The sequence below is a fragment of the Zootermopsis nevadensis genome, unplaced genomic scaffold (genome assembly GCF_977971745.1).
Source record: "Zootermopsis nevadensis isolate Lab colony 2312 unplaced genomic scaffold, Znev_1.0 Znev_ptg000027l, whole genome shotgun sequence".
Classification (NCBI taxonomy): domain Eukaryota; kingdom Metazoa; phylum Arthropoda; class Insecta; order Blattodea; family Termopsidae; genus Zootermopsis; species Zootermopsis nevadensis.
The window spans coordinates 4,131,947-4,157,314 of record NW_028259159.1 but is presented as its reverse complement, the minus strand read 5'-3'; the positions used below and the strand labels follow the sequence as shown (position 1 = coordinate 4,157,314).

The following is a 25,368-nucleotide window of genomic DNA, read 5'->3' as shown; positions in this document are numbered from 1 at the left end:
AGGTGAATATAATTTAGTACAAATCCTTCCCATCGACTCTGTAAAAAAATTGAAAACAAGCAACACATACAGAGTAGTACAGTAGTGAGATCGCACCAGCTACCCTCCAAATATAATCCTCGTTGTTCGTGCTTAAGTGTAAAAACGTATTTTACTTGGTAGGTTAATCCACACGCTTGACGGGAAATCAACAGCGCCCACACAAAGCAACGTAGTCAGAAGAAACAGCATTCGAAAAATGACGTTTGTTTTTATAGTACATTTCCACGCACTTCCTGATCCATGACATGACTCAAGAAATAAATTATCTTCCAATCAACGGTACTTCCCTTCCATTTCTGAAAGGAAGTTATTACGTGCGCAGAAATTAAATTATAAACAAATTTCAACGGTTCAATACTGACTACACAGTCGAAGCATTCTTCAATCTATTTATGGGAAGGCACAAGAATTTGGCCACGCAGTATCTTACTTGTGTCAGGGTCGTACACTGACGGTCCTAGTTCAAGTCGGAATCGGTCTTCTCCGACGGACGATCTTGTAGTGTCAGATTAATTCCTGGTTTGCTTGGCGTGCTTTCTTGGAAGTAAGACAAGCCTCTTTAAAAATAACAAAGAACGACGGCTTCAAAGGCTTAAGCCGGTGTCTTCAACGTACTGACAGGAAGCACGAGGTGTGACACGCTTGAAGGCAGGAAATCGATTACACACGTTGCGAGAGGGAAAACATCGCGGTTACCGGTCAGGTATGATGTCGAATCTCTCCAAAGCTTACAAGCCTGGCCTATACTTCAAGACTAGGACCCCCAGCACAGTTTCCTTGGAGTCTGAGGTCATACAAACAGGCACCCAGCTCTTAAAAAGATGGCTGGTGTACCCGTGGAGGTGGTGTCTCTTTGTGCAGGGCGAATATTTGGAAAAGGACTTCAGAGTGGACTAGAATCCTGAGTGCGTAATATGCTGGTTTTATGTTACTACTGTCTGAAATAAATTCATAAAACTATCTTTCCGATGCGCGCGCTTATGTGAACCTGTTTGCAACAGTAGGCCCAATTCGGTAAAATCTTTAATAAACTGTCATGGCGTTTCAATAAAATGTAGCCGGGTATAACTAGAGGCACGCGAGTCAATAAAAAGTTGATAAACCCGGGTCCAAAAGTCACCAACTTTCAGATAAGTTATCTTCAATGATGAAATGTACATATATAAGAAACTATGGACAGTTTTATATATTACAGAAAATAACCAAGACACGACTGAATCCAACATCTCAATTTACATCCAGACTGAGAACTATTTCCTATGGCATTTATTACGTAGGATTATTGTTGCGGTACCAACATTCTGGCTGGTGGTGGTGAACATCGACGCACCAATTTGCGCGAATCACCTGGTCGGGAAGGGTCTTTCATCTCTTTGTGATCTTGATTAGACTCTTCAACTCTTGGGGTTAAAACCGATTATTCTCCTCTCTTTATTCAAGAACGCGAAAGTGAGCACGACAGCAATTTCCTTGTCCTGAGCTGGCGTCTCCATCACTTCGGAAAGGAACGTTTAACCTTAATGGCATCGGTGAAGGCGGAAATTGACTTCGACAGGGGCGTTCAAGAGCTCATCAAATGAAGAAAGAATTCAAGATTCTTAGAAACCGGAATTCAGCCAAGCTGCTGCGATTGGACTACGACTCATAAATCGATGTTCTGTCCGTCTGACTGCGAGGATCGCGCGCGGGTGCAATACAACTGAGGTTACTGGACCAGTTTCTTATTTTACAACTTGGAAGTTATGTCGTTCACCAATTTAATTTACGCAATTTGCAGACTATATTACAAAAATTCTGAAAAATAAAATTCGTAACGCTATCAATGCTGTAATTAAAAAAACATTTTTCATTTCGGTGTTAAAATAGTATCCAGTTCTTACAACAACAGATTGTGCATAATCTATTCGGGGGGGGGGGGGAGAATTATTCTGAGTGGTTTCAACTGCATACTGACTTCATATGGTTATAACATTCCTAGGCTGACTGTAAACTTATACCAAATTTCATCAACTTCTGGGTTGGACTGTTTCGTCATGGCTGTTTGCATCAACAGACAATTCGTCTGATGTAACTGATGAGATTAATTGCTGAAAATCACGGTTATCAAAACACACCTTCAGTTTATTTGACGACAATGTCAGTAAGTCACACTAAATAGCGTTGAATGATAGGGTGGTCACTGAATAAACTGGAGGGGATTTGCAAGGAAGCATTCGTGGCGTATACTCAGGAACTACCCTGGGATTTCGTTGGAGGGACTGAGAAAACCAAGTAAAGTATATCAGGATAGCCGGTCTCCCGGGACATATCGAAAACGAAGCAAGAGTGGTAACCACTCGGTTAAGACGTTCGGTCAGAGCACTAAACTGAAGCCGGTTCACAGTCTTTGAAAATGTGTCCCGAGGGCTGGACAACGAATTTGAACTATATTGATAAATATTTGTCTTTAGCATTTGTTGGGAGTTCAAACGACAAGTCTGCCTTGTTCATTTTCAAGCGTGAAGACACGCTGTTTCAAATGCCATTTGCGTGAAAAACAAATACAACGCCTATACTCTTTTCAGGATGTGTATGGAGAGGACATGCACAGTACACGATAATATGACGCGCACTTCTATTATCCAACACACTGTTCCATTGCAAGGAACATGGAGTAACCCCGCTCGAAAGGACCTTCTTCCCGTCTCTCGTCCAACAGGTAGCCAAAATCAAAACGGCTCACTGGCCCGTGTTGTCTGAATATCTGCTCCATACACATCTTGAAAACACATTCAAGTAAATCATTACGCATGTCACACACGTCTCGACATTCCAAGAAATGTTTATCGCCTATTTACACCAAAAATAGATCGGTTTCCAGACAAAAGTAACACGGGACGCCAGTATTACCATCAACAAATATCCAGCTACACATTCTCTTGTGATTACACATCCTTACAGCTTCGTGCAGTGACAAAAAAGGAGAGGACTTGCGGGCACAGCTTTCGTATGCGGTGACGAACGCAGAGAAACAGCGGAAGGCGGCGCTGTAACCGAACATGAACCACTGTCCCGCCATTTGGCTGGAAGGACGACGAGACATTACGAAAACCCCAACCAGGATAATCCGTCTCCTGGCTGAGCTTGTAACCCGTGATCCTCCGAATGCAAAGCAGTCGTGCTAACCACTCGGACACGACGTTCTGTAACAAATGCCGCCCATTCGAAACCTCACAATCTTACAATGTCTTCGTCTCCCTACTGTAAATCTCACTTTCAATTTAGCATCATTATCGTCAACACCAAACAAGTTCAAAAATTACAAACAAATGTTTGCGACCACAGCAAAATGTCTCGTGCGAGAACCCAATCCCGCATTCAGGTTCAGGAAAAATCATGGATAAATTCCGTACTTGCTCGTTTATTGCCGGCAGCATCTGCAAAGATACATTGGCACCGATTCCTGTAAAAAGTGTTAAAGAGCAGCACAATGTAAATGCATTACAAAACCACGTCAAACCACTTTTTAGACGGTCTGTACAGGAAAGTAAACAGTGCTCTTTGATCCTTCAAAACTCTTTATCGATTAACTCTGAGTGCGAGAGGTCACGGCTGGAACGTGTCATCAATACAGATTAACACCAATAGCAATCACAGGCACGCAGAAGGTACCCAATCGAATCCAATGAAGGATAGGTCTAAAACCAACCCAGCACATAATGCTGCATGTACAGCGCCACACGTCACCCGACACGCAATCAGCGGGAGGGTCTAATTGACCTGCATACCATGACGTCATGGACACAATGAGTCAGAGGGTCAATTTGCGAGCAGCCCTCCTATCGCGTGTCATTTGGTGGGATCCCTCCGACACCACAGGGACCATTCCGTCACTCCCTTCCCTCTTACTGCAAAAACATGGCTGTTACGTTAGTTACTTGTTTGTGGTTTACTAAACGACTCTGTCTAGGTCAGAGTGCACTGGCCTAGCGCCGAATGATTGAGTGATTAATGAACAATTAACAGGAACGAACATAAAGGGAGCGTCGTAGCCGAATTAAAGGAACTATCTGGGCATTTGCACGGAATGACTTAAGAAAACAACGAAAATCTCAAGGCAGCTATTCTCCGGGCCGAGATTTCAACTCGGCGCCTCTACAGTAGTGGCACAACTACAAATAAAAAAGAGAAGATACATTATGAAGGGAGAATTCATAAAAATGTGGGAATAAAAGAGACCGCAGACATGTTAAAAGCAACTGCATGGAGGGACTCATAAAACGCGACGAACCGGCGGGAGTTAGGGACGACGAAACTTCCTAATATAAAGCAGGAGAGTTAAACCGATTCACTGCAACAACCGGGGGCTAGGAATGTAGCTGTAAATAGTGTATCTCTGAATGCAACTGGTTAAATTCAGAATAAATAAAAACAATCAGCCCTGGGATCAAATTCCTGACCTTCCACAGTGAAATAATAATAAGCGACTCTACATTTATCACGCCGAGCACACTTATTCAATTACACACAGTTTTAAATCGTGTCAATGCGCTGAAAAATTCATAACATATCTGCACATGCAATGGAATAAGGATCTCCTCTTCAGCGAGACACAGAGAAGCCGGGAACATTCTACACTGGTATTCCTGAGAACGTCGTTCATAACAGGCGCAAAGAAATATTCGAGTAGACTAGGTCCTGAAGATTGCCGTCTTATGGGTTGTTGCCCCGTGTAGTCTGGTAGAAGTTCACAGTCGTTTCAGAGGTTCTTACCCATCGCTGTGAAGATGTAGGCAGCAAGCACCTCTAAAACTTCGGTGAGAGCGTACCAGACTACACGGCGCAACAACGCAGAAGACAGTTATTTTCGTACTAGCCGCCGCCGTGAGAACCCCAAACCCCATCGACTATTGTGCCTCACTTTTTTTAACACCCTGTATAAAGACATTGCACAAGAAAATTGCTGTGGAGACTTTAACTTCGGTTAAAACAATAGAAATCGGTGTCAGGCAGTGATAATATCTACAACATACAGTGGCAATTGCCTAGCCAGAGGCCACATGACAAATACTGCTGATCTGTATTTATCAAAGTCACGCTGTTGCAGATTATCTCTTCCATATTTCTTCTGCCAAACTGAAACCGCTTTCCCTTTCACGAGATCGACCGAGCGTTTCACCAGGAAACACAGATAAACGCGACACTAACCCAAGCGCAACATGACTCTACAGCAAACGTCCCACCACCATCATAAAATGGAACATGTTTAATATTTAATCAGAAACACAAGAAAACTAGAAAATTAAATGATAGCTTGCCAGAACTCGATTCTGGCGTGCCTTGTTGTGAAGCTACTGAAGCTATATGAAGTATGGCAACGGATTTTAAATTCATCAAAAGGAGGGCATTCGTAAAACGGACCAACAAATTCTCTTGATAAACACGTGGAAACTTTAAAAATGGCATGCTCTGTCGTAGAAATGATCTTATACTCCCTTGAAGGTAGACAAACTCCATCCTAGAAATTTTCGAATACTGCCTTCTTGACTCGCTATAATCCATATTCTGTTATCACCTAAACATCAACGTCGTCTCCATGAGACAGTGAGACAATGTACATTTCGACACAAACACTGTTTCCTACATAATCATTTGAGAACAGAGACTATAAAAGCGCCGTGCCATACCGGCAACTTCTCCGACACATCTGTGAAGCGGGACAGCGTAATTTCATTGCAGGCGTTATCCCTGACAAAAACAAATTCTTCTGTCACAGTTTCCTGAACTCTAATACATGCACATTTTTGCATTCTTCGCCTAGAATCACAAAGATGTGACTGTGTGAAGAAATATAAAATGGGCGGGGGCATATAATCTGAAGGAATGAAACTACGGGGGAGATATATGCGTAGATGGGAGGACACTATTAAAACGCGAATCAGGGAAAGAGGGCGATACTGAACACTGGATTCAACTGGCTCAGGAAGATAAAATGGTGGGCTTTTGTGAACATGGCAAACGACGCCAGGAAACAGAGTAGGTTTATAAGTTTTCTTTCCAATGGAAACGTATTAAAAGTCCCGCTCTATCAATGCAGCACGTCATTAAATTCCCACAGCAAGAGGTAGGTGGGGAAACATCGTAACTGTGACCAATTCAATTAAGTTTAAACAACATGAACTTTATATTTGGTCATTAAACTGTTTGTTTCGCTGGCGTCTAGAATTACAGTTTTCTTCCATCACTGTGTATTTTGCGGAGCAATAAACTGTTTGCAAGGGGGGTCTACTCTCGCTATTCCAAACACTAACACACTGAAACAGGAACTCTCCTTCCCAAACACAGGAGGGCACCGCTTAACCGGAAGGCGAAAATTCTGAAGGATTCGCGCAGTCCAGTTCAAGAGATCTTTATAATTTATTATGCACCTTAAATTAAATAACTTTGAAAGGTTACATATTGTGTCCAGACAAGTAAAATTAAGAATAGATTTTCGATGCCTGAGCTGTGGTTCATCAACCATGTCTTTATAACTACACCGAAACGAATTCGGTATTAGGCTGACAGCTACAGTTAGAACCACGTAATGAAAGAACACATAAGACGCGAGGAGGTAAAGTTCCACACGTACTTAAATTATACCAGATACAGATGTCTGGTCGGACACAGTAAGCTGAGGCACAGAAGGTCTTCCTAACGCACAAGCTGTGCTGCTGGGTGGACCCAGCGGTGAAAAGAAAAAGCCCAACGGCTCTGCCAAGAATCAAACGCTGGTCGCCCACTGACTATCATATCAATCTAATGACTTGCCTACATTGTTTCATTAAACTGATCGTTTGTTGCTTATGTAACGACACTTTGCTATGTGTGTAGGCTATAAGCGTAAAATAGCAATGGGACTGTAAATGAATTTGGAAGATGTGGAAGAACACAGTCGTGGCCTGTTTTAAGATACTATTCCAGCAGTTCGCAATTACAAAAAAAAAATGCCAAGTCCTAAAAAGATTAAACTCTCTGCTTTAATAAGTTTCGTCCATCCCTTTTCGACACACAACACGTCTGCCTCCCCTTTGGAGGCAAGCAACAGTGCATGATAGAGGAGATCATTAACACAGGACTACAGGGTACATGAAAGAGAAACTGTGGTGAGCCAATGAAGAAGTGCGCTTCGGGGCACAAACACGCTTAGTTGGTTTAACACACTACGACTACCATTAATCGGATGTACGTACGTGTCAACCGGGTGGCCGTCATTACGGAAGGACATTTCATTCAAAGAAACCGCACGTACATGCTGCTCCTAATGAATGTGTTCATCAAACTCAGTACTGTAGACAGCATTTTGGTTCCGCTGTTGTGTGACCTTTACACTGGCCAAAATCAATGCATGTAAAACTAGATTCACAAATTAAAAAAAAAGTTTAGAAATTGTGTAACCAGTTAACAGTTGTTACCCTAATCAACACTAATCATATGTGTCGATGTTAGTCTCTTGGGTAGTAACGCTGTTTGGACTAATAAGTAGACACCGAAGTTTCAGGGCTGAAGACGTTTTCCTAAAAAAAAAGTATATTAAATTCATATTTAACCGCAACGTAAAGTAGGAGTTATTGAAAAAAGAGCGGATCAAAATTAAATTCGTCAGGTAACTTTCATTTCCGCAGGCGACGACACATCAGTGCGGACATTTATGTCCCAGTCGACGCCCCAAACATGAATTCCTGCTTGCTATTGCGCGAAGTAAATTTGTTGCTCACCCTGACCTATCCGTTTATGAGTTTAGGCCACCAGGTCGACCAGGATGCTTAAACGCCCCTAGATTAACGTGCGAAGTTGATCAGCACACGGCATGTGTCACAGCTTCTGCTGAGCAACACAGCCTTATAAATCTGTAACGACAGATTACATCAATCTTCTCTGAAGCTACTGGACGAGAAAGAAGAATTCACTGTCTTGCCGGAGGAACAAAGCTCAATGCACTACAGGAACAGGGACACCTACTACAAGACATTCAACGACAATAAATTACAGTTTACATAAGGCCTTCAGTTTAACCCGCAAAACAGGTTCACAGTGCATTCTTTTTGTGCAAGGCATGTCAACCTACAAATACAGCTCATGTACAAGATGCTTCATAAATCGTGACTCAAGAAACAAATTCTGGGATGTAAAGATCTGACAGCTAGGTATACAAACAGGTCCTGCAACTTTTCTTCATTTTCGCCTATTCTTTGTAGTAAAATCTTACATTTGTTTATCGCATATCATACTTAAACTTTAAAACAGTTACTATTTCGTTAATAATGCCCTGTCTCTTGGGGTAACGCGACAAAACCAGACAGTCTGTGACGATAAAGGTTACGATTAATTGCGAAGTTACAGCCTATGACTGAGAACAATTATGCGTTAAGTTCATTAACATATATCACAATTTCTTACGAAAAAAAGAAACAGTTCCATAATACAAAATTATTTCGTATGGTGTGCACAAAGTACCGACAGTTCGCATTCTTTCGCCGCCTGACGGTTTTCAATTACTCTTTATCTGTTGGGATGGACATTTTATCTAGCTAGGCAAATATAACCGCGGCTATTGCCAGTGTTACATAACCCTTGTTTCACATGCAACCCAAATCAAACACCCACTGTCTCAGAAATGATTCATCTTACAGAATACTGTAAGATGAATCATTTCTGAGAGAATACTTAGTCCCGGGGAAGACGTTGAACTGCGTTCACAAACCGAGTGACCACCGGTATAAGTGGTCTCCCTCCACCAAGAGCCAACAGCCTCTTCGGAGGGTGGAGGTTTGTATTCTCCTCCATCGCATGATGGAGTAGGGACACGTTCTTGTCCCGGGGGGGTGAGAAATCACCCCCAAAGGCGGATGAACCAGACATGGCCAACGGCATAGGATGTGGAAGGCTACGGGAAACCACCACATTAAAGATCCTTGTGATGTCCCTAGTTCTACGAACTGACACCCCCCCCCCCAAAAAAAAGGGGACGCAGTTCCGCTGATACCTGTCTGCGGACAGATACACGATGATGACGACAGAATACTCTAAATTACAAAATAAAATCTTATTAAAACCTAACTTACTCAAGAATCGTTCTTAGTTTCGAAGTCTTTTGTAAACTCACACTACTCCAACTATTTATACCATGGTTTTATTTATTTTTCCCATACAAATTCTTGCGGAATACCTTGTTACAGGTCACAATCACTTCGTTTAAACTATCGCCAATTAGCATTATCATCCAAGCCCCACAACTAAACACACAATCTTCGCAAAACTGATAGTCACGTGGAGGTTACCTACGAGAGTGGCGTGATATTTGAAATCGTGCTTGTTTCCTGCATGTCTTTTTAGGAGCGCAAACTACGGATCCGCTGGAGGAGGGTCGCTTGTGCTATGGTGCCTCCAGCATTAAAAATGCACCGTGTTGTCTTACGTGCAGTTCTGCTTTACTTCAAAAGCAGACAACCCTACCAAGTCTTGTTTTCCCACAGTGGGCTGTAATGCAGTTACATGTCTTCTTTAAGAAACCAGGTAAGGCGCTTTCTTTGTTTTCGACATTAACCATCGTCAGTTGATGATTATTACTATTATTACTATTACTGAATCACAACGTTTCGAAGGACTGATCTTCTTCGCCTTCGTGTGTCAAAATGGGGGAAAAGGCAAATCAAGGAAATCAATAATATGATACAGCCACCACACACAATTAGAGAATAAAGCGCTTCGTGGCTTATTAGTTCGGACAAAAACTTAAAATTGGACTTAATAACAATAACGCATTCCCTGCATGTAAAATGTAACATCTTCCACCCAAATGTTGCACAGTTTTCTTTACTACACGCGGTCCAAAAAAGAATAGTGCTAAATTTCTGTGTCGCCATGGTAACAGAAAGTATGTGCCCAGTGCCGATACAGAATAGCTAATTCTGCTTTTGTAAGACGCGCAAGTCCAACAAATGCTTACAACCACTATTTCACAACCTTTTTGTGGTACACATTCAATCGTCCGTTTAGCGCAAAGTACACACGAAAATAACACATTATGCTTTGCGAACACCGGGGTTTCGTAGTTCGAGAACAGCCTGTAGTTCGCCAAACCGCGCCCATTTAAATAAGCCACTAACAGACACAAAACATTCCTGCAAGAAAGCGTAACCGAGCTACTGTCGTAGTAGGAATCGTGCACAGTACACGCTATAACGGTAAGACACATACCGAAACATGATTACGGTTTCGGCCTACATGGACCCTTTTGTACTTAATGATTCGAAAACAATGGCCATTAAATGTCTATCTAGAAAGGACCGTTTGAAGCAGGGGTTCACAAACTTTTCCCTATCAGGGCCGCAGTCACTCTTGTTGCTTGTTGACTAGTTCATGATTTAATATTCTTCACGTTTTCTAGTAACAGCCTTTGTGGCTCGCGAGTAAACATTTACAGCCCTTGATGCTGGCGACGAGAGTTGTGAATTAAATTAGACGTAATGCAAAATTTGTTCACTACAGAGGGCTCCTTACGCAAAGACAAGATCTGGAACACGTTTTACTTGCGAGGAGATGTGTGCTGGCCGAAAGGGCAAACCTATTAAAAAAACAGACAACCTTGACGTGTATGTGCGACGTTACTTATTCTACACGCCGCACGCAATGTTTGCAGTTAAAACTTAGATCCTTGAGCACTTTTGGCACATAAGGTTGCTCGGAGTATGGAAATGTCTCCCGAATAAGTTCCTACGGCATGCGAGTTCTAGGAAGTTGCAGATTCTTGCTGCCTTTAGTTGTTTCGTACTTTCATCTGTAATTTCGACCATTTCACGTACGGCGATGCGAACAGCGCATCAGAAACAAATGCCTTTCGAATGCGTACGTACGTCCAGAAGTATGACACCAGTAGATAAAAGACTCTCGGGTTACAAGCCGCGTCAGGTAGCTTCTGCCAACGTTTCGAGAACAATCTCTGCTCTCATCCTCAGGGCTGCTGGGTGACAAAACCGATTCTCTGTTGAGCGCTCGCTGATGGGAAACTCTAATACTTTCTTACTCTTAGGTACATCACCTTGAAAGCAGCATTACCTAAAACTCATCTTATTAGAGGGTGGATTTTTTGTTATTTAATGACGGTATATCAACTTAAAACTCTCAATCACAATAACAGGTTTCCATATTCGACATCCAAACCAGGGACTTTCCGAATGTAAAGCAGGGGGCGTGGTGGGACAGCTTTGCCTTGTGAATGCGAGTTTTCTACCAAATTCAGTTTAATATTCCTGCATTTTCAGAGTCTGATATGGTGTAGTTTTTTTTTCCTTCTTAATGCAAATACGCCCACTGACTGTTGTTTCAGCCCTCACGGCAACTGTGATCAAGTCAGTCACTCAACAACAGACCCTTCACTTCCATCCACTCCAGCTCAGGAAGAGCAGGGGAATGCAATGAGACGCCGTTCATTTACACAAGAACATGCAGCGACTCTGATCACTGCATCGTGTTTAGTTTGCTCCCCAAATTCCGAATTAGAAATTAATTTTTGACTGATATATGCCTACATCAGTCTGCCGATACGGTTCTACTAACCAAGTTCTTCACTGAACTCGGTAAAAACAGTGCATGCAACTTCGTTCCTAGGCAAAGAAGGCAATCGACTGGACAAAGCAGGAAAAAAAATGCATGGGGAAGGTTGTATTGTCGCGACAACTCGTGGCGTGCCGTGTGTTACACGTTGAAGATTATTCCAGCAGCAACATTCACAAAAAAAAACAGAAGACGCATCAACACACGTGGCCGACCCCACCCCCTTCAAGAGATGCGTAAGGAAGACACAATAGTACCTTCCCGCCACGTCCAAGATCTTGATAAACTTGCTGCCCTCTTCTCAATTCTTACACCAAATGTCTAGCAAGCACTCGAAACAAAACGTTGACAGGACATTGACATTTTAACTGGCATTCTGGTCGTAGATGAGATTTGTCGTTTTCACTACGATGATGATAGTATCAGTAAGCTCCTCTAAAACGTCGGTCAACATCTACCAGATTACACGGTGTAACTTCCCAGAACATAGCCACGTTCATTCTGGTATAAGCCTATAATCCCAGAGCTCAACATCGCTGATAATAAAACCAGCACTGGGCTTGATTCTGGACCAGTTCCACCACATCATTCCAACAACCGACTTTCCTCCAAAAGTCGTCTAAATGTTCCCTCCGTGCCGTTTTCCTAAAAGGTACTCCCCCGCAAAAGAATTCGACATGCATTAGTAGTTTCCTAGTGTAGGTTCATTCAATGCAAACAATTTATACTTGCAATGTTCTCTGGTCAGGAGTAACGTAAGGCAAAGATAAAGTTCTTCCCGGTTCCATGCAGATGTGCGGGGAGTGGAAGAACAGCTCCACGCACTCTTAATCTCGGTAGTAAAAGGTGAGAAGTCAGCTTCACACTCCGGCCGCTTTACCTCCGAGGAGATAAACACCGTAATTACAAGATAGGAAGACCCACAACAGGTCTGAAAGTTGTGGCGAAAAGAAAAATGCTGCCGATAATCGAAATCCGGTCGTCCAGCCCGTAGCCTTGGCACTACATTGACCAAGCATTGACCCTTTGCAACACCGGCACCAATATCATATTTGTCTAATATCATTAACAATCTACCGGTCGTTTATGCAGTAAATTTATTCACGTTCAGAATTACATCACTTGCGATCCAGAATTAAGCATCGGGCCTGAAACAGATCAAGATCGTAGTTTCTCGTCAAACCCTCCCATGTAACTACATTAAACTTCACTTTTAAACTACATTTAATGTTCCTGCCTAGCTGTGCGTACATATGGCAGGCCATTACTTTGGTCCCAGGACACAGCGGTGCAACTAGACAGCGTCTGCTCGAAATGGAAACCCTACAACACAAGCAAATTGGCTTTATTCTGTTTCAATCCCACTGCTACACTGCCACCACAGACGAGGGGAGTAACGATCATTAAAAAGGTAGTTGCGTTCCCGGAAGCCGCCAAAATCGAACACGCTTTATTCTATACACGTCATATTAAAAATAAGTTACGTTCGTAAGCGGACTTTCTCGACAGTGAACTTGACTGTTGCCTTACAATTATGAAACAATAGCACGGCATTAAATCACGAGTATACACAGTATCATATACCAAATATTATTCACTATAATCAAAACTAATCCTCGTGATCACTTTTCATGGATGTGAGCTGATCAAACTCATTCAGGACAAAGAAAACAAAGATAATCTTTAGGTTCCATAAAAAGCAGGAAACTCTTTGACCAGCTATGCAACTTCAACATTTTCAATGAAATCTGAACCACGGCAAGTTAAATCTTTAATAGCAAACTCAGGCGAACTGAAATATACTCATTATTTAAATCTTTTCAGAAACTTTGTTTCATCAAATCTGAATTCAACGTGTTACTACGTTGTCATCATCATCTATCGCAGAGAGCCCCATCAATTTGAGAGACACTGCTGCTTTGTATTAGCATTATCGTTGAAAGGAGGGGCTGCAGCGAATTAATGTCACGTCCTCGCCTTTGGTCGCCCAGTGGGGAAGATACCGTTCACTTCCCTGGTGAAGCCGACCAATGTGATGGAATTCCTATCGAATCTTACGTTAAGTAGCACAAATGTTTTGCGTACGTCAAGACTTGCGACGGTATCAGGGCCTTGGTACAGGAAGTCTGCTTCCGGGTAAATCTGATATCGTTCACTACGAACAAATTAGCAAGGAAGTAGTTTCTTTTGCGGTTTTAACAGATTTCTTCATATTTTACGTTGAAATCTGAAGTCGCCTGTATGAGTTTCATTGCCAGAAACGTAGTTTACTTTAGTGCGCTGAATGAAAATAATATCAACAACTGTTACTATAGTGTTACTGAAAAACGTATGTCTGTGCGTCTCAAACCTTGTTCGTCATACTTTGTCACAAAACGCTAAGCCAGAGGGAAACGGTTGGTTTCAACACCCTGTCCCAGAACTTCGAATTTTTCATATTATAAAAAAGGCAATAAAATGTACGGGAATAAAATACGTACAGTATAATTATCAGAACTTTGCATAAAATAAGAGTATTTAAAGTTTATAATATCAGGTATAAGAAGTTTGAAACACGTTTGCAAGAATTTTATCTTCCAAGCCGAAATTCGAAGGGTTAAATTGAAGCACGAGAAAAAAGGCAAACTGTTGAGATTAACCACAAGGTACCTAAAATATGTTTTCATGAAAATTGTTTTTTTTTAAATTATAAAAGAAAGAAATATAATGACCGAAACTTCTGAAATCTATCTTATTTTAATTTGAAGCGGAACTTAAACGGAGACTTCGCCAGCAATTTAAGACTAAAAAATTCCCTTTGCAAGTTTTCCTATTTGCAGCGGAAGAAACTTCACGACTGGAACAAATCCTCACACTTTACTTTCACTATTAGCAAACCTTTCTTCTTTTTTGCCAGTTCTTGTTTTGTCATGTGTCTGCTCTCCGTTCGAGTATCCCACTCTTACTATTTTCTTACACTCCACTTCCTTTCATCTTCTACTTGTCCTGTCCCTTTTCTTCCTTACTCCAGCGTCATTCCATTACTGAATATTAAATAGTTTGACTCCAGATGTTAAGTGATAAAATTAACTTTTATAATTTAGTTTTCGCGTCCGAGACTGTACTTCTCAGGAAATGTATTTTATACATGAGCCAGACGAGCAATGTAACATGCATCTACGGAGATGAGAAATATATACAGAATTTTAATCGGAAAACCAGAACAAATAATTTGGTAGACCTTGTCGAACGACGGATAATATTAAAGTGAATCCTGAACAAACAGGACGAGAACTGGATTCATGTGGCACAGTGCTGGGGTTTCGTGGAGGCTGTATTGAACTTCGGGTTAGAGAATTTGACTAACTGTGCAAATATCTGCTGCTCAAGATCTCTGCTCGACGGAATTACAGTTACTGTACTCCTCCCTGCAAGCCGACAGATACATCTGAAGATAAGAAGACGCCAGAGTTCATAACCGCCTGGTTAAATCCTCTGTTGAGTACACTGAGTTCTGATAGATTCTCCTTACAGACATCTCGTGACGTAATCCGGTGATGCATGGCGAGCTTGGCATTATAATCAGGGCACACCCTCATACCCTACCCCTTTCACAGCATCAAAATTATGCAACACACAATAATGGCCTCAATAACGCAGTGACTTAGCTTTCTGGATTTCAGCTAGAACCATGAAGACGCCATTGCGAATTTTATCTCATAGTTTAACCATTCAGAGCCAAAGCTTCTAGAAATAACATATTAGCATTCAGTTCGTAACTCAAAGAGAGCAATGCTTTCCCCTCATGAAGACCAGCTTGTTAAAACTGTTTACGCAAATATGTTAATCGCTACTTATTTCGAGAATTACATGTATTTCGAGATACCTGTCTCTGCTAGCGGATAATTTTCACCCATGAAATCATCAGATTGTAAGCATATAATTTATCAATCACCCTCGCTGAATTCTCGATTTGCATGGAAGCGTTCAAAGCAAAGAAGTGGCTTAATTGAATACGGAACTTCCCTTTCAAACGTGGCACTCTCGCAGAGCAGAATGACATTAGCGCCACGCCCATAACAGGTCCCGGAACGTGACACCTATACCTTGAAATGCGATTAATTCTGCCATCAGCATTAAGAACAAACGATTAACTGGATTATTCCTGTAACACTGCTAGACATCTACTGTACAGTGCGAATGAGGAACTCACAAGACAGATTTTATCAGTAAAATCTCGACAACCGTAATGGCGCCTCATCCAGAGATTCTTTCCTTCTTTTGCGCCACGTTTCAGTGTCATAAGCGCGGAAGATGACATCGTCTTACTTCTACGGCCTCAGAAGCTGTAGAGGTTTAGGGAATTGCGGACTTTCTCAAACATGAAACAAATTCAGCCTTGTGAAAGAGACATCTGGTGCGTAACATGGACCAATCACTCACCGCGGTCTTCCTGAAGCGCCGACTGCCACTCCGTCGCAGTGTGCCGCCTCGTATGTTGGCGTCATCCAGCTCCACCTCGGTGCCGTCCAGCCCAGAGCGTCGAGTCAGTTCGCACAATTCGGCTACGGGTTGGACCTGCAACCAAAAGCACAACCCTTGAGTCAATGAGGGACCTGGGACACGAGGAGGACCCCTCCTATTTCGACAATGACTCGAATGTGTCGACAAATTTTCGTATAACTCATTATAGAATTTCATGAAAATCCATTCGGCAGTTTTCTAGTTGTTATACAGACGGAAATACGTACAAAAATATTTGAAAAAGACAATTAACAGAGATTCGAATATGCCTAAAAAGCACGAAAGAGACACACAGCAGAAGGTACGGTCCAACGACGATGGGCTCCAACTGTTTAATGCGGGAACAATGAATTTCCGGATAAATGGCATGCAGGAAAGTGATGGACCACCGAGACAAACGACTTTGCTATATGAAAGCTCAGGTATTCAAGACAGTAAACGTTCTGTGATATTCTGAGATTCAACATGGAGTACCCTGAAGAAAACGCTCAGAAACGCTGGTGACCACCTGCACATCCGACCACACGGTGTGTCAACACAGAAGATAAACCACATGTTTGAACGTAGCCTTTCTATAGTCCGCGACTGTAATCTTGAGACTTGCGGGTTGGAGGAGGAAAGCGGAAATATAGCGTCTGCCTTTAACGCTTCGGACTTCCTGCATTCCTTGCAAGTCTCAAGATTACATTCGCGTACTATAGTCCCTCCTGGCACGACGTGTATCACCACGTGTGTATTTGCCTACCCAACAGAAAGGGAATAATAACCCTAAAGGCCAATAACCTTCTGGGAGTGGATTGGTCATATCTGTACGGATAAGTCTGATATGTACAATGCAATTCACCAACAGGTCCCCCTCCTCCAGGAAATGACGTAAGAATGGGGCCAAGGGCACACCAGAACCGTTCACCATGAGTGGCTGCCATTTTACTGGCTTTCGGTGCAGGTTGCTGCACTAACAATACCGTTCCTCGTGGATGTAGGCCAAACAGGTTCTAACCACCTGAAGTAAGAAACTAATCTAAATAACATTTGCAAATTCAGTTCCTACATAAAAAAGACGAAAGCCGTCTGTACATTACAAAGATCAGTTTTAAACGCATTTTTAAAAATGGCCCACTCTTATTCTGAGAATAGCAAAAGAACCATAAAAACACCATGTGGGCAAAATGCACAGACCGAGTGTTAAATTAGATGGAACATGTAGCCACCACTGTACCCTAAAGGGTTACAAGAGCTGTCTCTCTCCCCCCTCTCAACTCTTCTACCAGGAGTACGATTAATAAATGACGTCAACGGACTTTAGCCACACATGGTTCTAACTTTTAGATAATAATTAGTGTCCCGTATGGAATGTGACGCAAAGCGCCTTCCTTGAATCACGGCCTTGTTTCAATTCAGAATTAGTTTCGGAATAATGAATCCTTTGGACATTTAGCAGGACTCCCTAGAAGGGAATCGGACAGCATGATCTAATTCATTTACTCCTCAAAGCGTAAAATGTCCTGCAGGTTACATTTAATTTAAAATTCTAAGTTCCAACCGAGGCCATAGATGTTCACGTACAATTTCCGCCTAATTTTCAGGCTTAGTCTCTGATGACAATAACTCTGGAAGAAGGTCTTCATGGCTGGTGGAAACAAGTTCATCCTGATCAGACACAAAGTTTCTTGCCTCGGAATCCCAAGACTGAATATTACCGATGATTATGACCGAACACTATGGAAGATGCGTAAAATTGTTGGGAAAACGTGTTCAGTGGCTAGAAACAATACAGGTTATAATCAAATGATCCAAATAGAACTTCAGTTCTCCGAAGTTCTTTCGAAGTAATGACAGTCATAATCTCAAAAAGTACCAGCAATATCTGTCACGAAAAATTCTACAAACTTCATGTAAAGAAGTTTTCGGAAAGTCAGCGGTCAATATTTGATAAGATACTTCTAAAACTTCAGACAAACTGAAACTGAGAACACTGTCTGATCAATACCAAAGTGATCGATGTCAAAGTGCCAACGCGGCTTCAGTTTTAACATGAAGTCCCTATGAACGTGCGGCGAATGAGTATAAACGGAGATGATGGACAATTCAATACCCCCGTCTGACTTCAGTACGAAATAAGACCAAATATTAGGAATTAATTAAACTAATGTTTAATAATCATGCGACGGTATAATTATATCAGTTACGCAAACTCCTCCTCTGACTATTGATATACGGGCTTTCTATATTTATCAGCTGTTCTAGATATTACCCGTTGCTATGAAACCCGCATTTTTTCCAACACTCAAAGGTCCGTTACCGGACTCTATTCCGAGTTCACGCCCACATATATTTTAGTATCACCCACTTCAATATTATCTTCTCATCTATCATTTATTTTCCATATGGCTTCTTCCTGGGATGCACCTCGACCATACCGACGTGTTAATTTCTTTGTTTTTCAGAGGATGCGCAGCTCGTTTCATTTGTTTTACTTAGCAATCACAGCAACAAATAACAAGGCTCCAGAAACACAGCTTATATCTAGTAACCCATAGCGTACATATAAATATTTGTAAACCAACAGATGGCACGCACAACTCAACGTTAAGAAACAAAAGCATTCAACAATCAGCAATACATATATATAAAACTACAGAATCAACACATCGAACAATGCATTCGAAGGTGTTTATTATATTTCAAATCCACCTGACATCATCTACTGAACACGTGCTTAAAAATTAACCTCAGTGGAAATGGATCAGATTTTGGACATCACGTACATAAATGAAGGACAGTAAGAGCATCTTCATGGAACAAAATTAATCATTGAATAAAAATTTACTTGGATATTATCCATCGTCTAGTAATAAAACGTAAAAAACGTAAAACGACGTTTCGGAGATGGGGCTCTATCTCCGTCTTCAGGTTCCTACTCAGTTGGGCCGGAGATAGGGATTAGCTCTATCTAGTGGGCCCAACTGAGTAGGAACCTGAAGACGGAGATAGAGCCCCATCTCCGAAACGTCGTTTTACGTTTTTTACGTTTTATTACTAGACGATGGATAATATCCAAGTAAATTTTTATTCAATTGACTCTTCACCATCGTCAAGAAGTTTTAGATTTGATAAAATTAATCATGTTTTGCATACTGGTTGTAAGACTACCTAGCGCGACATGTGAGTCGCATGTCTGTAGGCTAGTTGGGCAACCCTGACCTACCTCAAACATCTTCTGTTACGTGTCATGCTTCAAAGCAAAGTAAGTATATAAAAAACGATCTGCTGAAAACTCATGATTGAGCGGGGTTCAGCATAAACTCAACTTGATCTTACAGAAACACCCTTGCCCACTGCGGTAGGCTGTGGGCGAAACTGATGAGTATTTGTAAAATAAAGCTGGCTCTACGTTTATATACCGCTTCATTATTGAGGGACCTGTCACGTCACAGCTTGAAAGCTTAAACAAGTCTCATGGCAGTGTTTGGGTATGATTTCCTATTCCAAGATTTCTTACGTAAATTGTGCATTAATTTATAAACTTCATGCAAAGAACAGAAATTACAGAAATATTTAATACTTTACCCCATCCACATAGATACATAAATAATAATGTAGCTCATAATACTTTCAGCCACACGCGGTTTTATACACATACTGCGGACGAAAGAGACTTTGTCTGGATCAATATCTGATGTTTCTTATCCTTTAAGGGGATACAGTTTTCCTCCCTATCTCCCCATCCTTCAGGTCTAAATCCCTCAAGGAGCATGGCTTCTGGTAGAGGCCCAAGTTCCAAAGGCATGAAGACCGATCCGCTGAGCAGCATGTTTCAGTAAACAGACACTCTGACTTAGGGCAGACCTGCGGTAAGAACATAGAAGATGAACTAGTGCATCTCAAGTATTATTCTGGAACTGAACCTCGCGTAAAACGGGGGCATCACTCCCCGCTAACTACGTTTCGAAGTATTTATATTCTCGTCTTAATTTCAAATCATCAACTAACAGCATGCATTCTGTACACAGCCAACATTCATAATCCATCATCCCTTCAAAACACAATCGCCTTACGCCAGGCTTTTCAGATGCCCTCCCTCCTATCCTCCTGAGGCATCTATTCAACAGACTTACTTTCTGTCTACACAAATTAAAATATGCCTCGATGTGCACTAAATCTGTCAATCTCTTTCGAATTTTCAGTCCTGCTAGCAACTAAGCCCATCACTAAACCATGCACATTGCATTTCAACATAATTTATATGCTCATCGCCCGTTTTCTACTATACGATACCAAACATACTGGTGGTACTGGAATCAACTCCGGGCCGATGCTATCCTAAGGTTCTCGTGATTTTTCAGCCTCCCTGAGCTAGAGATTTCAGATACGTCACAACCACCTGAATCTGAATTGGCACAGGCCGATATGACATCAACGACCACATCATCTCATTCGACGCCACACAACTTCTGTAGCTAAACCAGCGTCCTGAAATATCCGAAAAATCTGAATTCATACTTACACATTACTAACCACATGTCAATATTTATTAACACAAATTATTCAGTTTCTCTTCATTTCATGATAGTTCTGCACACCTATCGATTCAGGAAGTAATTACTAGTTCAATTTCCAATGTTTATCAGCTACTAGTTTTGAAGGAACAGACTGAGTGTTCTTATAAGGTACTTCCATTAACGTTATCGCGTGTAGGGGATTCCTAAACATGCCCTCTTAAGTCTCATTTTGGTTCAACCTACTTAGTTTTAAATGCTGGTAAGAACCTACAGTCTAGCCTACACGGTGTCACAACCTAGAAGACCACAAAGCGAATCACTATAGAGCGACACTACAACACATTTCAGAGGAAAGGTTGCAGAAGAAAATCATCCAACCGTCTGGTAACGCAATCAGCGGAGCAGAAACAGCCCCGCCGTGTACCCCAGATCGCAACGCGTGCAATGTCAGTCCTACTTCTTCATGGTTTTATCTCAGTAATTCCCAACACACCGTCTCGGAGTCTGTGAAGACCTCGAGAAGACACGATAAAAGTAACGAACGAGGCACTGACCATGGCAGACTCCGTTAAAGGGTGATCCTTGCCCCCTATTTTAAGTAGTTTGGGTGTAACCTGCAGACACAAAGCGGAATGCTTCAACACAGCCATACTGTCATGTCGAGACGTAGTCAAAGCGCGCAGTGGCATTTTGAATTTAAATCCATTTCTACAAAATGTGACAACTGTCCAAATGTCCTTTCCTAATCCGTCGACCTGTCCGGTCGTTCATTTGTAATTGTTGTCACCTGGATATAGAAGACGCTAATCTTCCGATCAGCAGCGAATCATAATACAGTGAGAACAACGTTGAGACAAAACAAAATGGAATAAACCCTTAAAAATTTCATTGTACCTAAATTTTCATTTTAGAGTTAGGACATAACTCACAGAAACTAATTAAATCGTTTCATACGACCGCCTGAAGTTGGAAAAAATAACTTTTAATGCCTTAAACGAAAAGCTTGACACTCCAGCCCCACAATAACAGAAACATAGAAGTTTCTGTCGATGCGACTCATTACTTCGATTCCCATCAGAGGCAGAGATTTTTCTCCTTACTGTATCCGCAATTACTATGCTGCAACCGTTTGTCTAATACATCTACTCATTCATCTGTCACGCCCTTAAAACAACTTCGACAATTAAATATTTGCTTTTACTTTCTGGCTGCATTGTTCAGAACCACTAGACTGGAGTGACGCTGTGTACTTAAGCGATCCAACTCCCACACCAAGCAATGATTACGAGAGACAACGTGTCATCCTCGTATGTTCCTAAATTCTAACGGCAACTGCTGCACTGTGCGCCTTGGTCTAAAGTATTGTATGCATTTCTGATTCATTCAATGACGCACCTGCAGGGACTGAGGAATTTTAAGTAATATCTCACAGAGCTGTTTTGTTAAAAGAGCGGAAAGGTACTGTGTGTGCTATTAACGATTAATTAACTGTTGTCTTTCTGTGCTGAAAGCAAAGAAAAACTCCAGCAGTTAGAGCGTTTCGACATTAATTCCAAAAATATTTCTGAATTACTGAAATTGTTCCAGGACACGTTTCTAGTGGCTTAAAAACAATTTAGCCCTACAAACTCATGTGATCCAGCGTTGAAAGGAACGAAGTCTATTTCTTTTAGTTCAGAACAAATATGTGTCTGTACACACATTATTTTTAATTTATCCACATTTAATTCCATAATTCAAAAACATAAATTGTGGAGAGAATTCGTTAAACATGACCGATTCACAGACAGAGGCGTGTCTCTGCACTGACGGAAACATCCTGAGCTGTGCGATACTAGCAATCATAAATCCACGCTCCAAGTATCTGGAAAGAAATTTAATTATATTCCGTGATCTCTCTTTCGGCATCTCCACCTTCCAGGTAAACAAAACTCGAAGCAAGAAAGATGGAAAGACGCAATAAAACATGAAGGAAAAGGATTCTTTCATTTGTATCTGCAGACATATTTACGCAATTCAGAGAAAACGCCGACAGTTTGTGGACTAAATGCGGTGAGCTGTGTTAAAAAAATATATTAACGAGTTGATGCACTGATCTCAAGAGGAAATGAAAATACCTTTCTTACAGCATACAGGATATAATGGCGTAAGAGTTTCGATATTAGTTCAGTATGGGATGAAATTTTAAACAATAGTAATACTTCCTTTTAAATACGTTCCAACAACAACGTAAACTCTCCATCAGCAGCCTATAAGTATATTAGATGAAATATATAATTTATTCACCTTACAGTTTTCCATAATACAAATTCATCATTTGTTGACAACTCAAACACATTTGAAATTTTCAACAAATAAGCGAGTTGTGGCCTAAAGCAGTTATCGCTCTCCGACCCTGAGTCGGACGTCCTTAGTTTAATTACCGATGATTTTTCAACTGCATACGCTATATAACGTGTAATGGTAGAAACTGAAAGTATAAAGGAGATAACCCCCGACACCATGCTGTCTCTACCATGTTGTATCGGCTATGAAACAGTATTAGGAACTCACTCCGTGTGGCAATTTTACGCTGGCAACTTTAACATCGCTTTTCTACAACCTACAGCTGACTTTGATATCTAGTACCTAGACACAATCCTTGAAATTGACACGTGACTGGTTTATCTGTGCCACTAAAAAGAAGTCCAGTATAACGTGATGAGTATTAGAGAATTTCTGCCCTGGCACTCAATATATGCATTCATAATGGGTTCACCTGATATTCATCTATGAGATGACAGGCAAAGATATGTGGAGGAGAGCACAAAGCTCGTCCTTGTCTCAACAATTCGACGAATCTAACTATACCCAGTGAAAAACGCAGTCAGTCAAACCAACACTAAAGGGCAACAAGAAATACTATGTTCAATTTCCACAGTACAAAACGGTGTTTGATGGAGACAAGATGTGGTCATTAATTATACTTCTAACTTTCACGTGGCTAAAGGCAACTCCCCTTTCTTGCATTTCACTAGGCGTCTCAAAAGTAATATAGTCACTAGCCAGTTTACTTTATAAGCATGAGAACACCGACAGCTACTTGGCTGCGACCTAAGTGGCCAGGGTTCGACCATTCGTAGCTTTATTTCTTTAGCATCACGTCCTGACAGGTTATGGAAACAACATATACTCCTGTCCATTAAGCAACTGAGATTCGAAATACGTTCAACCACGTGACGGTTGGGTGGAGCTGGATGACACGGGTTCAATTACCGGCGGAAATCGTTCTCTCCACTGGACACCAGAAATGAATCGGCTGGAGTTCGCCGTTAAGAATACATGGAGCTTTACCCCCACGCCCCGCATAAACCTATATGGTGTGACGCTATAAGGGACTTTACACTATGTACCAATGTTTTAAATCCTATGTATTAATCCCATATATTAATCATTTAAAGACTGAGGTACGTATATGTATCACCTATTTTAATAACTAATAACTCCGTATTTCCCCCAAAAATGTATATTTATGGGTCGCTAATAACACTCAGAGGGAAGCACGCGAAACGCAACAACAGAAATAAAACATGATATTAGAGATTACTCCATCATAACACCGTCAAATATCTTACTATTATCTCATTTTGCAATGTAGGATTATTGAGTAACGTCGTATGTTAACCTGTTTGGAATAGTAGGTATAAAATTGGCACGGCATTTCGATGAAGTGTCTTGCATCCCACAAGTCGATAAGAAAGGATGAACGTAGTCCCAGGTCGAGATAAGGTTGATCACCTCTGACTGACATCATAACAATATCCCGACTTTACTGTCGACAATGTAAATTATGAGGGCATGTTGTAATCGAACGTGCAATTACTTCGAATCACCTTTCACCTTCTGAGCACAAAGCAGATGGCATGACGTGACAAGTGTACTGCACTTTGATGATGGTACAACCAGTTGCGTAATACTTGAGTTTCGCGGCTGTCCTGTAATCTTTACAAAGGTATATTGCCTTAGTCAATGATGCATCACCTCTGGAGCACTGTTCAGACGACATGGAGAGTCTGTGATGACCTTCTGTTAAGTCACGAAGCGTCTGTCGCCCTGATGGCAACCCTCGTTTCCTGGTACGTACTCATCCCATGGAGATCTTCGCTCGCCCCCACCCCCTTCTACATCACGATCAATGAGTTCTTGCAACTGTCAGGTAATTTACCCACAACAATACGAATCTCTACGCCCGCTGGCTTCAATCTGTCGCAGTTTGCTTTTTTACTGCAGGACAGTCATACGTTACGTGCACAGGTCTATTAATCACCCGTTGTTTATAGTATGAGATAACATTCCGTTTACGATCAAGACTGCTTTGCGGCACGTGGAAAAACGAAATTCGGCTCGCGGTAATGAATTTTCCGATATTATTAACAATAAAGTAAAAAGTAAAGTTTGTCCCACTATACGCCATGTAGGCGTTTGGGGTGAGTGGAGGTATAGCTCCTCTCTTCCTTAACCTCGGCACTAGATGGGGTGAGTGGTCAGCATCACGCCCCGGCCGGCTTTACCCCCGGTACCCATTGTAGAGGAGGCTGGGTGGGCCCCAGAGCCGGTCTGGACGCAGAGTCTAGAGGAAAAAATCCTCTGCCCCCGTCGGGGATCGAACCCCGGCCGTCCAGCCCGTAGCTAGTACAACAATAAAGTACTTCAGAAAATTTCCCGTTCTCAAATATGATTGCAGAAACTGACGTAATATCAAAAATAT

At 41.7% G+C, this 25,368-nt stretch overlaps 1 protein-coding gene across 11 annotated transcripts in view; it reads right to left on the bottom strand.

Annotated features, from left to right (window-relative positions):
* Mhcl (Myosin heavy chain-like) overlaps positions 1-25,368 on the bottom strand; it is a 113,304-nt gene that overhangs the window by 79,714 nt on the left and 8,222 nt on the right. For all 11 annotated transcript variants that reach the window (XR_015537245.1, XR_015537241.1, XR_015537246.1 and 8 more), the window contains exon 4: positions 16,039-16,173. Coding sequence is in view for 3 of the 11 variants with exons in the window: in XM_022069990.2 (XP_021925682.2) it covers positions 16,039-16,173 (135 nt within the window). In the remaining 8 variants the exon portion in view is untranslated. The remainder of the gene's footprint in view (positions 1-16,038; positions 16,174-25,368) is intronic.